Here is a 15,175-nt window from a genome sequence, read left to right as displayed (position 1 = left end):
GAACCAATAGCTTCATAGGTGAATAAATACTATATGACATGAATAGCCATCAGCTCACTGGACTGATGCACTGACAGTACTGAATCAAAGTAAATCTTGTGAAACTGTCATTGACAGAACTGCCGGCAGCAGTCCCTCTACTGTGTAAATTAATGAAAACATATGAGCTGTGATGGTTCAGTCCTCCAACAAGGGATGACAATGACATCTTTGGAAGAAGAATGCCCTGAAAATCCAGCTGGTAGCGACACAAAGGGACCTACAGTGCAGAGCACAGATGACCAACACTGCTGCCATCTGCAGCAGATATTTCAGAGATTCTGCAATATGCAACTTTTGTCTTAAAGTCATTGGTATTTTCTAACTTTTCTATCATTAACAGGTGCTTTGAGAAGTGCATCATAGAGGCTGCAGCTGTATGTGTGTACAGTTTGGAATCAAATGATAAGATTAAGAAGGCGACTTTCAGCTGCTCCCTTATTCACAAGGGGTCAGGCCATCACAGTGGGTAGCGCCACATGTTTGATTTAACAGATTTTTTTTTTATGCTGGATGCCCTTCCTTATGCATAACCAAAGGGATTTGTGTCTCCTCCCAGGACTGAACCGGGGATCTTCCCTTTTTAAGCTGATAAAGAACATCTATACTGGCTTTGCTAACAGCCAATTTTCTACTGGCTTATAAGATTACATTTACTAATGGCAGTGATTTTTACTGAATATGTCACATCAGTTTTATGCTAAGTATTTAAACATAATCTAATGAAAGATTTTAAAACAGTTAACTTATTTTTAATTATTGTCAATACTATCCTCTATAGTATCGTTTAGTATAGTATTTTTACAGCCACATAATCAAAAAAAGAAAAACATTTAGGTTATTTTTCAATCAGTGGCTCTCAAACTTTTTCAGGCATTCTCCCACTTCAGAAGCTTAAAGAATTTCACATACACAGTTTTAAATGATAGCAATTGCAAACTCTAAATTGTTTATTTATTTCCCCCATCACGGATCATATTTCTTCAGCTTGGTCTTCACCTGTAGTGACTCAATGCCCAACAAGTGGGATATACCCACAGTGTGAGAACCACTGTCTTAAACACTGGTATGAAGTTATGGGCCAACTAGGAGTGTTTTTGCAATGTTTCTCATCTACTCTTATTTGTTTGTAAACCTGCTATAATCCCAGTGTGAGTACAGGAAACTGTACAATTAAAGGCAACAGAAGGGAAAAATAAAAAATATGGAGGGATGGCTCTAAAACTTCCTCTCTGGCATATTAACTCCATGCAAAGATGGAGATGTACTGGTGCTTATATTGCTCCTAATGACTGTGTACTAACAAGCATGACACAAAAAAAGTATGGCTTAGAGTGGCAGCTAATAAGCTGTAGGTCTTTTTGCACATTAGACAATCATGTATGAGCAGCTCATGCTCAATTTCAGTCCATGTTAAAGAGTTTAAAAAGTGAATAAACTTTAATTTTAGTGTTTTATGCGGGTTGTTTCTACATATTATTCAGGAAATTTTAAAACATCTAAATAAATGGTATAAATTTATTTTCTTTGTCTTGGGTGTGTGGCACATATTACTGTTCAATTCTTTGGCAGAATTCAATTCATTCATTATGGTGAGGGTGACAGCATGAATATTGATTTTGCCAAATGCAACATAGCAAGAGCAGGTAGTCCGGGGAAGCGATGTGTACAGTGCTTTTTGAGACTGAAGGCAAAAATGACAAATTTACATGTCAAACCTAAGCAAAAGTCTACGATGGACAGGAAAGTGGTGCCTCAAAGAAGCTCTGGATATAAAGCTGCACCCTGATATCACAGTTGCAGGTGCTCGCACACTTATTTACACAAAAACATGATCATTTAGTGGACAAAATCCAGTGCCAGCAGTGCACTCTTATCATTTACCGTGAAACTGTCATTAACGCCACCTGGCGTCCAAAACATGCCTCTGCTGCTCAGCTAAAAAAATTCAGCCTTAACCACCCCCTCCTCATTATGTCCGTATACAGCCCCAAATGGTTTAAAAGTATATTTAAAAAATGGAAAAAACACAAAAGAAGACTGGATAACTGTTCAATAAGGGGAAGAATATGCGTACCAGAAAAGCACAAAGCAGCCATTTCACTACTGCGTTGATTCTCGAACTATGAAGTCTCACGTCTTCCTAAGAAATATCACTGAAGTCCTCAAAAAAAAAAAAAAATCCTGATGCTAAATAAATTAATTCACTATGTGACTGGAGCTTGGCTGCCCTGTCCGTGTCTTACCTCAGTCACTGGCACTATCGCTTTAACGGGACGAGCTGTGACGCTGGGACGGGGACGCGGAGCTGGGAGAAGCGGGCTGCTGCAGCCAGACCGACTCCCGACCCAGACCAGAACATCACTGACCGACCTGAAGACTAGCTAGCTGTTTATCCCGGAAAACCGGACAGCTCAGGGTTCAATTCCACCATGAGAGACTACTCGGCCACTCCGAGCAATGGAGGGGCTTGCATGTCGTGCTGCCAAGTTTGCGTCTTCTTCTTTACCGCATTTCTCCTGGTTGCAGAGAGGACGGCGCGTGAGTCCTACCTGGGACACACATACCTACATGCATACATGCAAAACACACACACACATACACCAAGCTGAACACTGTGCTACAATTTGGTTGGGCGTTTTGGTTGATTGTAATCATATACCGGAGCTCAATGCTGACGGTTTTATTTGACTTTATTGTGCGCGCTCATTTGTCCGTGCCTTCTTGGCCACAGTGTGTGGATGTGCTGAGTGAGGGCGGCACTGGATGCAGGGGGATGGATTCGGGATGAGACAGTGGATTTAAAAATCCAAAATGCAAAGTTGTGCATTTGTTTTCACTTCAGCGGCTCTGTTGTGCTGTCATGAATAATAGAGTCTCACCGGAGTCCGCAGTCACAGCGTCTCTTTCCTATTTTCATACCCTGCACGTTATGAAATCCTCTATGCGGCAAGACTGCTGACTCATGTCAGACTTTTCCCATATTTTAAACTGTACCATTTCGGGGTTTGGGTGATGTTTAGTGGATAAAAACTAAGGAGAGCCATGTTGTCATATTTCAGCGCTCTTTTTTTTGGAGGTACATGAGTGGACGAGGGGATGGGCGTACCCCAGGACGGGGCCTTCTCTGCCCGAACAGCCCGCCTGTTTAGGAGCTAAAGCGGTTCAGATTACATGTGTGAAGGGATGGAGGGAGCCAGAGCTGCAGAGCCCCAGAGTCTGTGATGTGGATAGGAGAGGCATCAGTAGGCCTGTTGTCAGTAAAACTTAGATGGGATGAAGTACACAACAGAGGTCATTGAGAAAGTGTGGACACACTATCTGCAGATTAAAATGTGTATGTTTTGTTAAGCAACCACTGATCACATGCTACTCCTGGCATAAACAGTACAATACCAGAGTGCAATCACACACTGTTATTTACTTCTAAAATGAGAGGGGGATATAATGTGAAGAGATAGGCTTGTCTTAGAATGGGTGTATGCACTGCAGTAATATTGTAGCTCACGAGGCTGATATAATCATTCTGTCCTTTTATTTAAGGCTAGGGTGATAGAGCAAGTAACATGGCTGCCCCTTTGCAAAAATATGAATCAGAGCAAATTGCACAAGAAAGAAACCACTGAATCATTATTCACATTATTACTTTGTTGTTACAAAGTAACAACAAAGTGGAGCCAGCAATGTTTCAGATGCAATAAGAAAGCAAATGCCAAATGGCAACATAGCAATCAAAAAATGTCTAGGAAACAGAAATTCAGTAATCTGCACAATCAAACAAAAAGGGCCTTGGCTAAATGGCAGAGAATCCTTACATAGTTTCATAATTTACATAGTTTCCTAAATAACATGTATAAACTAGCAGCAGTTCAAAAACTGAGCTTCACAGCGCTACAACAGGAAGCATAATTCTAGTAAAGCAGAACAACCATAACGCGCTGTGGTATCCCTCAGAGAAAGTATAGACATCAGATTTTAAAGTCCAAGTCATGCATTCAAAATTTTATGTAATTAAAGAAATGCTTTTTATTATGTAGAAGAGTGGACCTTGTCATTGCCACATTATTGTGTACATTGTTTTGCTATGATAACCTTTTGAATGTGACAGTATTGATCTTATCTTAACTACTCTGTACTGTTTATTATGTGAGTAGTTATATTTACAAAAAAGGTAAAACATTTTGTGCACAAAGGCATAATCAGCTGAGTATATCTTGATGTCAGAAATTCATCTAGATAGGAATGCATCAATATACTGACCAGTGATGATTGACTAATTGATATTAGTATAACAGTAAATTGAAATGCATTGACCAGTATTTGTCTGTCGTGTCACATCAATTTTGCACTGGCCAAATATTCAAAGATAGGGTGAAGAAGAAGTGAAAGACATGAAAATACTTAAATTGTTTTATAATTAAAATTTCCCTAAAAGAAAAAGGAATAAATATCAATACAGACGAAGGGGGTGGGGGTGGGGGGGATCTTGGCATCTTTTGTTTTTAACATCTGTGTTATCCCAATGTTTCACAGTCAGTTCATCGCTAAATCCAAGATATTAATGTAGCACATTATGTGATACAATGTATTTCCATGCGAGATGTAGCCTATTGGAGTAACTGTAGAAAATAGGATTGAATAGAAATACTCAAGTAAAATATAACAGTGTTAAATACACTTATGCTCAGTATTTAAGTAAATACATTTAGTGTCTGTGTATTTCAGGCTTAATGGCAGATGTTTTGTGTGTGTTTGTGGCCTGTGAGTGTGCTTCCTCTCTCCTCAGTGATCTACTGCTTTGTGTACTATCTGTGGATCGGTCACAACTACTGCTATGGCTATCTTGCCGGCTTCACCGCACTGTTCCTGCTGCCAGGTGACAACAAGTATAACAGCAACAAATAGATCAATAAATAACTCTGGATAAACTGATTGATATCCATTTTTACGATTCTTTACAATCAGGTTGGGGTCCCCAGTGGCTCAGTTATCTGTGGTACCTGTCAGATGGACAAATACGCAGGAAGTCTCTTACCTGGACACACATACTGCACCTGGGTCTTTTCAAAAGGTGGATGGTCCTTATATGATTCTGTGCATGTATAATAGTGATATGGCTTACGGGGAAGGTTAGAACTGCTTTAATTGGTCCTTCTCCAATATTGTTTTCCAATATGGTTGGAGTGGTGAATTAGGTTTAGACTCCAAGTTTGTATGATGATGATGACTATAATGGTCTCTCTTTTTGTCTCTTTCTTTATTTATCTTCATCTTTGGTTCTTGCAGGCTGTGGGAGTGCATGCATCTGCCAGATGAGGATGTGTACGGTGAGATCATGCAGCAGGCTGATGCATCTGCCTTACGTCTGTTTGAAGCCTTGGTTGTCACCCTCCCCGAGACACTGCTCCACGCTTACGTGCTCATCTGTACTGATATAGGAGTCAAATCTCCAGGTAATCAGAAAGCAGAAAGTGTGGTTGCAAGTTTGACAATAAGGTCTGAAAAAAGCACATGTAATTTTGTGCCTGTGCAGTGTTTGCTGTCTGACAGTAATCAGTAGGTAGTTACTAAATATTTCAATTCACCGACTCTTGAATAGGCTGGCAGTAAAGTACAGTCACACTGAGAAATAGGTTGAAGTGATGAACCTTAAAAAAACAAGACCTACATTTGCAGCTCTGTTCACATTTTTGGAGCTTATAACAAGTTTCACTTCATTTTTCCTCATGTCATTGTCAAATGTATGAAACTAGATTTAGAAGTCCAAAAACATCCACAGATGCTATGTTTCTGGTGGCTACCAGTAACATCTTCACATATTATTATAGCGTGCCTATGGTGGAGACTTATATCTTACAACAGTGCAGGGTCGTAATGCCTCTGTGTTGGCCTGTGGCTACACAATGAAGATCAAATAAAAGTTTAATGTCAAAGTGCTGCATCAGGATTATTAACAGCCTTCAGCTCTGTAGAACATTTAGGCATTAGATAATTGCTATAGTTTTTTTTTTCTGGTTCAGTCAGTCTGCTCCTGTTTTTGTATTATTTTCAGGTGGATCAGGTAGCTTAGTGAAATAAAGTAAATATGTTCTGTTTTCCAGTCAAAGTATTACTGCTGTTAACAGAGCACTAATTCAGAATGGACCCTTTATGTTTATTGCATCAACTTTGGATCTTGTACCAGAATGGCCAAAAAAATCTGTTACTGCTGCTGTAAATCAGATTCATTTCATTGTTTGTTTCTGTGTTTGGGCCTTCCACAGCCTTATATCCTGAAGACTTGTATGATTCAGTATTTCCAGTGTACTCATATTTCTTTTCCTTGCTCTCTCTGTCTCTGCAGCCTCAGTGTGTTTTGCAGTGTGTTTGCTTTCTCTTGGATGGGCCTTAGTGCTCTATGCCAGAGCTTGTTCACTCATCAGACCAGGACACTTACAAATGACACCAGCTGCCATTCTCTGTCGACTACTGTGGAGGGTGGGCATGTTTAACAACTTTCTAACAACCACCATTTACAACACAGTATCTAACAGTATCAGTAATGGTGCTATGTCTGTGTTTGGTATGTCATAAATGTGTTTGTGTGACACATATGATTTCTCTTTCTGCAGGTCAGTATGTTGGGATCCAGGTTTGCCATTCTCATGCTCTTTGCACGTATCTTCAAACAGTGGGTACTGGGGGTCATCGGTAAGTCTGGATTCCAAGGCTTCATCTCAAAGTTTAGTTTTGTTGAATCAGTTTGATTTCTACTACGTAAAGACGTGAATGAAGACATTGGTGACACTCCGTCGTGGTCCACCTTAATTCTTATTCTTGGAGAATTATTCTAGTAACTTTGCATGACGCTGACTGGCAGTCCCTTGAAGAGAAAAAAAAATAGCAGGTGGGTGGAGCTTCTGTGCTCACAGCCTGACCAGTGTGGCTAAGGATATCCCCTGTCCTTGACATCATACAGAACCAGGAGTAAAAAAGAAAGTCTGAAACTTTGACTGTTTTTGAATGACTCAATTTTATTTGTATAGCGCCAAATCACAACAAAAAGTTGCCTCAAGGTACTTTATATTGCAAGGTAGAGACCCTACAATAATTTCAAAGAAGACCCAACAGTTAAAACGACTCCCTATGAGCAAGCACTTGGCAACAGTGGGAAGGAAAAACTCCCTTTAACAGGAAGAAACTGGGCTCAGGGAGGGGCAGTCATCTGCCGTGACCAGTTGGGGCTGAGGGGAGAGAGACAGGACAAAAGACACACTGTGGAAGAGAGCCAGAGATTAATAATAACTAATGATTAAATGCAGACTGGGGTATAAACAGAGTAAAAAGAGGTGAATGAAAATAAACAGAAGCCTAGGCCTATTGCAGCATAACTAAAGGATGGTTCAGGGTAATATGAGCATCCATTACTGGAACAGTGTAAAGATGACAGACAAAAAGAAGGCAAAGCATAATAGACCCCCTCAAAGGATATATATGTATCTGTTTCAGGTGTGCATTGGCTGGGTGCAACTTTCTGGATGGTGTCCCAGCAGACAGACATCATAAGATCAACAAGCCGATGGAGACTCTTCAATCTTGTTCTGGGAGCTATTCACATCTTCCTCTTCCTCAATGTGAAGTACGGTCAATCCAGATACCGCATGGCTGGGTTCTATCTGGTAAGTGTGTTTCTTGTTCAAATTATGCTTGTGTGCTCATGTTATTATGGTTTAACACACAGGGGGGTCTGTCAAAAGATGCACTGTGTAACATAACATAATATAACATAACATATGACTCTTGAAAAAGAAAAATTACGAGTTAAGTACATCATCAGAAAACTGAAAACATACATAATCTTTGGAAATGACTTGATTGCATTTTAATTGTGTAGCACTTTGTTTTGATGGGTGGAACACACAGAATGCTGAAAATGTCACTGAATATAGTCATTTCACAGACAGGTTAACAAAGATGATTAAACAAATCATCAAAGGCTGTGTTATCTGCTGTCAAAGAGACATTTTGTAATGGTAATTGAGGGGGAAAAAACATCCACCAGACCCCATGTGTGAGCTGCAAATGATTCAACTGTTAAATCTGTACAATCTCACTTTGGCTTTGGATGTCTCTCTATTGATTCTTCCTCAGGTCATGTTCCTAGAGAATGCTTTTCTTCTTCTGGCCTCCTCCTGGTTGTTCGCCATGGTGTCCTGGGACACTGTGGGCATCCCGGCTGCCGTGTTATGCAGCTTCCTCATTGGTGAGATGCAGCCAGCTTCTTATATTTCTGTGTGGAAATTCAAGTTATAAAAAGGGAACATTATATCTCTGTCAAGACCTCATTGTTTCTCTTCTTGTCACTTGTTTTTTTCTCTCTCAAGGAGTGATAGCTTTGGTGCTGTACTATCGTTTCCTCCATCCAAAGTCTTTTGAGATCTTCCAGAGTATTCGTCACAGGGGGATAACCGGGGCCTGCATGGAGCGTGGATCTACACTCTCATTAGAGGAGAAAGTCACGCCCACTTTCCATCGGCATGCAACACTGTCTGGTCTGTTATCTATCTGTCTGTCTGTCTGTCTGTCTATCTGTCTGTCTGGCTAGCTAGCCATCCATCCATCCAAAAAGAATGACTGTGCGTGTTCTGATCAGGAGGTGGGACACTCATGGACCTTCCTATTCAATGGGAGGGCTGGAAGCATCACCACTGGCTGCTGATTCGCTTAGCTCTGAAGACGGGGGATGTTTCAAGGATCTGGTCTGCGTATGGTGAGGGGGGACTGGCTGGACTGATGGGTCTGTCTGAAGAAGTTCACTCTCCTGATGAACCTTGTGTCCATCGGGTTAGTTGCCTTCTTGAGTTTTACATCTTTTTAACTAGACTTCCTTAAACTTAGTGTTTTGTTTTGTTATTTAAGGTGTGAACTTTATTACTATGATGAAATGTTTTCTGATTTTTCTGTCATTTGTCAGATTCCACCAGTTCAACCACAGGTGTCTCAGAGCTCACAACCAGCTCTTCAACCATCTCCTCAACCTGCTCCTCAACCTCCTGCTCCTCCACTGGCTCCTCCACAGACTTCACAGGCAAGATTTTTGTTTAACACAATTTATAGGACACCATAAAATGTAATGTCTTAATTCTAAACTAAGAATGCAGTACATTCCTAATTTACCCCACTTATAAGCTCAAAATAAGACATATTATCAAATTTCCCAAGGTTTCAGCGGTTAGTTCAATAGGAGACTGGGCAATTAGTGTGTTCGCGAGAACTAATATCAGTAGCCATCAAGATTGCAACTAAAAGGTTTATCCCACTGTACAGGATTCTTTATGGTTGTTTGCCTACAGTCTGAGGCTCAGGTGTCTGTAATTTCTCCAGGTGAGAGAGGTGGTCCAGCCACCAAAACCAGCTCACTCCACTATAGTGGCCCGACCGGTGAGAAAAGCTCCTCCAACAACAATCCAAGATATGAGAAGGTTTCCAGAGATCATCCCAGTCCAGGAAGTCATTCTTGAAGAAACTGCAGAAGAAGACTCCAGCGCTGCACATTCAGGGGAAAAAGGTTGAATTAGCAATAAACACTGAACGCTTCTGACGGTGCACACACCAAAAAAAACATACACACATAATTAAAGAATACTATATATAATTGCATTAGATCATTTTTAATACCAATGGGATGGCCTTCAGTGATAGTTTGGATTGAAAGTTTTATGCTATTAGGGACCCTTGAATTGAAGATAAGCAGACAATATACTGTACTTATTATGAGCAGATCCTCACAGCATGTCTGATCCTAATAAGGACGTGAACACAAAGGGAACATTTTTATAAGGTGTTATGTATTGTTTGTGTATTGTTTGCACAGCTATGTTTGAAAACCCCTAAGGACAGAAACACAATCTTTTGTGCCACTTGGGGGCAGCAGTTAAATAAAAATCATCTGTTTGTAAAGCTGAAATGTCAAATGTTACTAAACTGTCACCTACAATATTCATAATTCACTCTCTTTTCATTTGGGGTTCGATCAACTCTAGTGAGAAACATCTGCCTCTTAAGCAGCTAAATGTTCTGCTGTGTTCACCAATAAGTCAGTAACAGTGTCTGGCTCCTGTTTGGAGCTGAGCAGGAAGTGTACAGTAGTGTGTACATGTAAAGTAGAAGAGCAGTTGATGGATGTTAATGCGTCACTCTGTTCCTTTATAGAGTCTAGGGTTCTTGCAGTTTATGCATACACCTTAAACATGCCTAAGTTATGTTCTTCATCCTAAGCTAAAGGAAAAATTACTGTACTGAATGCATTATATGATTTGACCTTCTTATGCGTGCAGAGTATTTATTATTTATCATACAGACAGACAAATCTGCTGCACTAGGATTCTTACATCTATTATTGTAATCCCTGCAGCATACATGTGTGTTTTTTTAAACAGACTTATCTTTTTAATACTTTCATTTTTTAAGGTGATGAGGAGTTTCAGAGTGCTGCTTATGGCTCGCCATCACTTTCGTCACCTCAACAACCAGGAAGCCTCCGCCACATCGACAGCAATCAGGCGTCTCTGACTGAGGCCTCATCATCGGTGGGTTCTCTAGACATCAAGACACCCGGCTGGTCACCCGAGAGACGTTCCCCTCTCCTGATTGGTTCCCCAGAGAAAAAACCAGGGCTTCCTGGAGAATCAACCACTACCCTGTATTTCAGTGCAGATGCGCAGTCTCCCTCCAGTGGGAGCTATCTCGGCTGGGGCTCAGAGTTGTCACCCATCTCCAGTTATCGAAGTCCCTATCGGATCAGGGAGGCCCGTTTTGTCACATCCACGCCCCGATTGGAGCCCCGAGCTGAAAGTCCAGGCCCGTCCCCCGTCGTTGTCATTCCTGCCACTCCTGGTACAACACCAGGTGCTACCCCAGGTGGGACCCCTAGTGCTTCAACTCCCGCAGGATCAACTCCTGTAGCTTCATCTCCTGTCGCTTCAACTCCTGCCACTTCAACTCCTGGCGCAACTACACCTGGTACGCCCATTGTTCCTCTCACTCCAGTCATTTCCCATGCTCGCAAACAGATGGTCCAGTTTGTGGACAGCAGAGAGAGGGCAGTGTAATGAGGATGGAGGTACCCAGGTAAAGAAAACCCTGGGTGGGGGGATGGTGTATTTTCCAGTTTTGCTGTTCTCAGCATTAGAATCTTTTAAGTTAATTTAAACCCTGTCAGAAGTATAGTATTGCTAATATTTTTGCCCTTGTGTGCAGCTGGAGAGAAATTTAAGCACAGAAAATGTATCACACTTACCAACATCTAAGGGGACAACCCTTCGATTTTAATAGCAGAACCCCTGGATTTTTATTTATGTATCCTCCTATGCAGGCCATCACACAAAATTGCAGAAACATTTTAAACTAATATATGTGAGGGGATTAGCTGAAATTTCCCTATTTGCATATTACAGATTACAGAAAAGTATCCACAGTAAGATTAGATCAGGATTGCTCCTCAAAATAAAACAATTTCATGGGTGCTAATGAATGTGGAGCATCACTTCCATTCATTTAGATAAATCTTCAAACCAAACTTTTAACTATTAGAGCATAACCATGATAACAGAAAACCTACACCTAAGTGTCAGCTGATGTTAACTGAGATAAAATGTAAAAGAAATCAAATGAAGTGTTATGATGAGGAAGTAACTATGGCTTGAACAAATGCATCAGTTAAAGCAATGTTACCGAGCTACAGGATGGATCCTTTTAACCAAAAAAAAAAGCCCAAAATGACCAGTTTACAATAACCCAACATGCTGTCTGCCATGCTGCTGTGCAGAATTTCTTATAATGTCACACAGCAATGCAAAAGTTTTTAATGATAATTAACTTAGCTTCAGGCCAACATTCACATTTCTTGACATTATCACACTCTGTTTCTTTGCTTTCTTTCTTTTTCCTTTTGTTTTGCTAAATGCTATTGATATTGAACATCTTGTTCATTTTCTCAGAAAACTGCTAATTATTCAGTCAGTCACTAAGTTATATTTACAGTAAAATACATATTGGTGTTTACATACATCACATACACACTGTGGCCAGAAATTAACAATTGCAAAATAATACAGTCAGTATACACTCCCCTCCCAAAGCATTGGAACAGTGAGGCCAGTCCCTTTATTTTTGCTGCAGACTGAAAACATTTGGGTTTGACATTAAAAAAAAAAAATCAATCTGAGACAAAAGATCAACATCTCAGCTTTTGCTTTCCAGGTATCTGGATCTGATACACAGTTTAGATGATCGCTCTTTTTAACTAAGTTATACCCATACATTTCTTTGGCATCGTAGCTCCAATACTTTTGGAAGGGAGTGTATTTTATACTTACTGAAATGAAAGTGTGTATACACATGTACATAACAGTACACACACACATATAAATGCATGTATATATCTGTGTGTATACCTTCCTTTGTTTATTTACTTTGACTGCAATAATTTCAAACAGAAGGTACAGCTTAACTTTATTTTTAGGCAACTAACTGCTTGTAGCATTATATTTTTGCAAAGTGTACTACAGTTATAAGATGGAAATTCATCAGAGGGAGCAGAATTGAATAAAAATATTAAAGGAGTGAAGTAACTATTATTAAAAGATGTTTCTTTTATTAAATGCATTTAATTTTTCTTACATTTTTTATAACCTGTTTTTGTGTTTTAGTAATCAAATATTTGATATCAAAATGTATATTTTATGTGCTGATTATGACAGCAGTTTTTGGGCTCTGACTAATGCATATTCTTTCAGGCTGATGAAAGATGGGAAGTGTATGACTGATGATAAGGTATGTGTGAGTACGACACAAGATAAGGAACTGCAGTAGCATCATTTACCCGTTCTGTGCACGGTCAACAATATATTTTCTGGGTCAGGGTTAAACATGCATGGTGTACTTCCTAACATTCAGATTAATACAAGTTCTTAAGTTTTACATTTTAAATCTTAAATCTTGCTTCACTGCCTACTTACTAACTGGTATAATATTATATGTGCTGTGTACCGTGGAATATGTTCGAAATGCACATCACATTACGCTTTTCTGAAACAAATTAAATTAGTTCACAAACCTTGTTAGCTCAGACCACTGTGTTCTGAAATTACACTGCGTTGCAGCACTAAAAATAGTTTTTAATCTGGTCCTATAGCTCTTGAGTCACTCCTTAGTCTGTCCATTGGTTAAACCACCTACCTCAATAAAAGTGAACTTCTGTGTTGCAGTATCATTTTAAAACCTTTAATAATGAAGCTAACAGAAGAAGAAAAATTAGCCGTGGCACAGTCAAAAGAAATGAGAAATTATGCGCTGCTATTAGTCTGAAGTGGTCGGTACCTGTATTTACGTCATAATATGAAAACTATATGCAAAGCTGAAATGTAATCGCAGAACGTGATATTTGACAATGTAAGTCTTCCGTGTGAGTTTATCTATTTTTCAGTTTTTACTGTGCTGCGTTACTTTATTTCTTTGTTTCTAAACAAAATAACTGAATGGTAGAAACCATAAGGTCTGTATCTGTAATGAGCAGGTAAAGAAAAGGTTTTGCTGCTTGTGTTTGAAGGAGCAGAAACACAGGCAGCACTTTAAGATACTGTGAAACTGAGTTTATGGAACAAAGCCAAGACTTTGGGACTCGCTTTTGGTAGAAACTGCTTTTTTCAAACTGATGTCCAGCTTTCTGATAGATAAGTCACTGCATGTTACTCATTCATACAGGCAGACAGAGAGTTGTATCTACTCCCATAGAGAAAGAAAGCACTTACATTACTTATTTACTTTAACTGCACATTACAGTTTTTAACACATGCTAGAATGTATGTGTACGCAACAGCAATAAGCTAGCTAATGAATTTAGTGCACTTATGAAAAGAAATATCCACAATCATGCTTTAAATGCATCAGCGCTTTGCCTTGTAGAAAGACAGATTTAGCGGCCATGCTTGCCTCATCTGTGTATATTGCTTTAAAATAGAATAACATGCCTTGCTTTGTGTACCTGATGTATATGATAATATCTACTTGTGTTTCTAATTTGATTCATTTTGTACTTTTAAAAAGTTCTTTTATATTTGATCACGTTTACTGTTCATGAAATGTCTGGACAAGGTCTTGTGTTAAAGTTTGAAGATGTTTAGAGAGCAGATTGTTATCACTGACAGACTTGAATTCGTTTGCTGAGTCATTGTAACCTCGTCACCTTGTCACCAGATGACCTCCTTTCATCAGTACGCATCACCTGCAAGGATTTCCACAGAGCAGCTGTGGATAGTAGTGACTTATTAAGTGTGCTATTGATGTGACAAAAATAAAGTCATTTGCCATGATCAAAGTCCAGAGTGATCTGTTGGATTTTATTTATTGATTTTATTTATATTATTTTATTTTGCAAAGTAGAGATTCATTTATCCTCAGTCATGTTAACAGTATTATTGTGAGAATTACATACATGTAAGTGGAAGTGCAGCACCGTGAGTTTGATCCTAACTACAAAAAAGCCATTATAATGTTTGTTACAGTATCAAAATCTGTGTGAAATAGTTCTACTGACTGTAGACACATTCTTTATATTACATAAATGTGCTGAAGGATTCAATGACAAATCCTCCTTCTCATCTGTGTCTAGTATTACATCTCGTGTTTACTGTGAAGAAGCTGAAATGAATAACAGATTTTGAACTTGGTTTTGATATGGGACCTGTCTTCACCTGAATCTCAAAGTCAGCCCCGTTTGTGAAATTTGATATACTGTCCTTTGCTTTATTCTGATATTTATTCCTGATTTATTTTTTCTTTTGTATATTTGTCACTCTTAAATGTTTCAGTTCATCAAACAAATTTTAACATTAGACAAATGTAACCTAAGTAAATACGATCAGTTAAATGATGACTTTATTTATTAAAGTCAAACTATAGCTGTGTGAAAGGCAAAACAGGGAATTGACTCAAAACTCAGCGGTATTTGCTCGAATGCACGGGGGAAAAACAAACTAATTTAAACTAAGCAAGACTGGGGCCCCTGGGTGGCTTAGTGGTGAAGCCGGCGACCACATACATATGCCACGTTGCAGTGCTGGCGGTGTGGGTTCGTGTCCCGGCCCGTCGCCGATTT

The 15,175-nt window shown here is 39.5% G+C and overlaps 1 protein-coding gene across 1 annotated transcript; it reads left to right on the top strand.

The window, feature by feature from the left end:
* Window positions 1–2,372: 2,372 nt before the first annotated feature.
* On the top strand, window positions 2,373–14,390 carry xkr5b (XK related 5b). Its single transcript, XM_030726194.1, has 13 exons — window positions 2,373–2,580; window positions 4,826–4,915; window positions 5,005–5,110; window positions 5,326–5,492; window positions 6,383–6,516; window positions 6,651–6,729; window positions 7,528–7,697; window positions 8,170–8,281; window positions 8,403–8,570; window positions 8,672–8,862; window positions 8,993–9,106; window positions 9,403–9,586; window positions 10,489–14,390. The coding sequence occupies exons 1-13, from the start codon at window positions 2,472–2,474 to the stop codon at window positions 11,127–11,129; spliced, it is 2,265 nt and encodes a 754-aa protein (XP_030582054.1). The 5' UTR covers window positions 2,373–2,471; the 3' UTR covers window positions 11,130–14,390.
* Window positions 14,391–15,175: the final 785 nt, after the last annotated feature.

The sequence above is a fragment of the Archocentrus centrarchus genome, chromosome 3, assembly GCF_007364275.1.
Source record: "Archocentrus centrarchus isolate MPI-CPG fArcCen1 chromosome 3, fArcCen1, whole genome shotgun sequence".
In the NCBI taxonomy this organism is placed as follows: Eukaryota; Metazoa; Chordata; class Actinopteri; order Cichliformes; family Cichlidae; genus Archocentrus; species Archocentrus centrarchus.
The sequence above is the reverse complement of the archived record's forward strand: the minus strand, read 5'-3'. Positions and strand labels throughout refer to the sequence as shown.

Coding starts and splice junctions, on each gene's coding strand:
- xkr5b (XM_030726194.1), top strand. CDS start 2,472: ATGAGAGACTACTCGGCCACTCCGAGCAATGGAGGGGCTTGCATGTCG. Junction 2,581..4,825: donor GGTTGCAGAGAGGACGGCGC/GTGAGTCCTACC, acceptor CTCTCTCCTCAG/TGATCTACTGCTTTGTGTAC. Junction 8,863..8,992: donor ATGAACCTTGTGTCCATCGG/GTTAGTTGCCTT, acceptor GTCATTTGTCAG/ATTCCACCAGTTCAACCACA.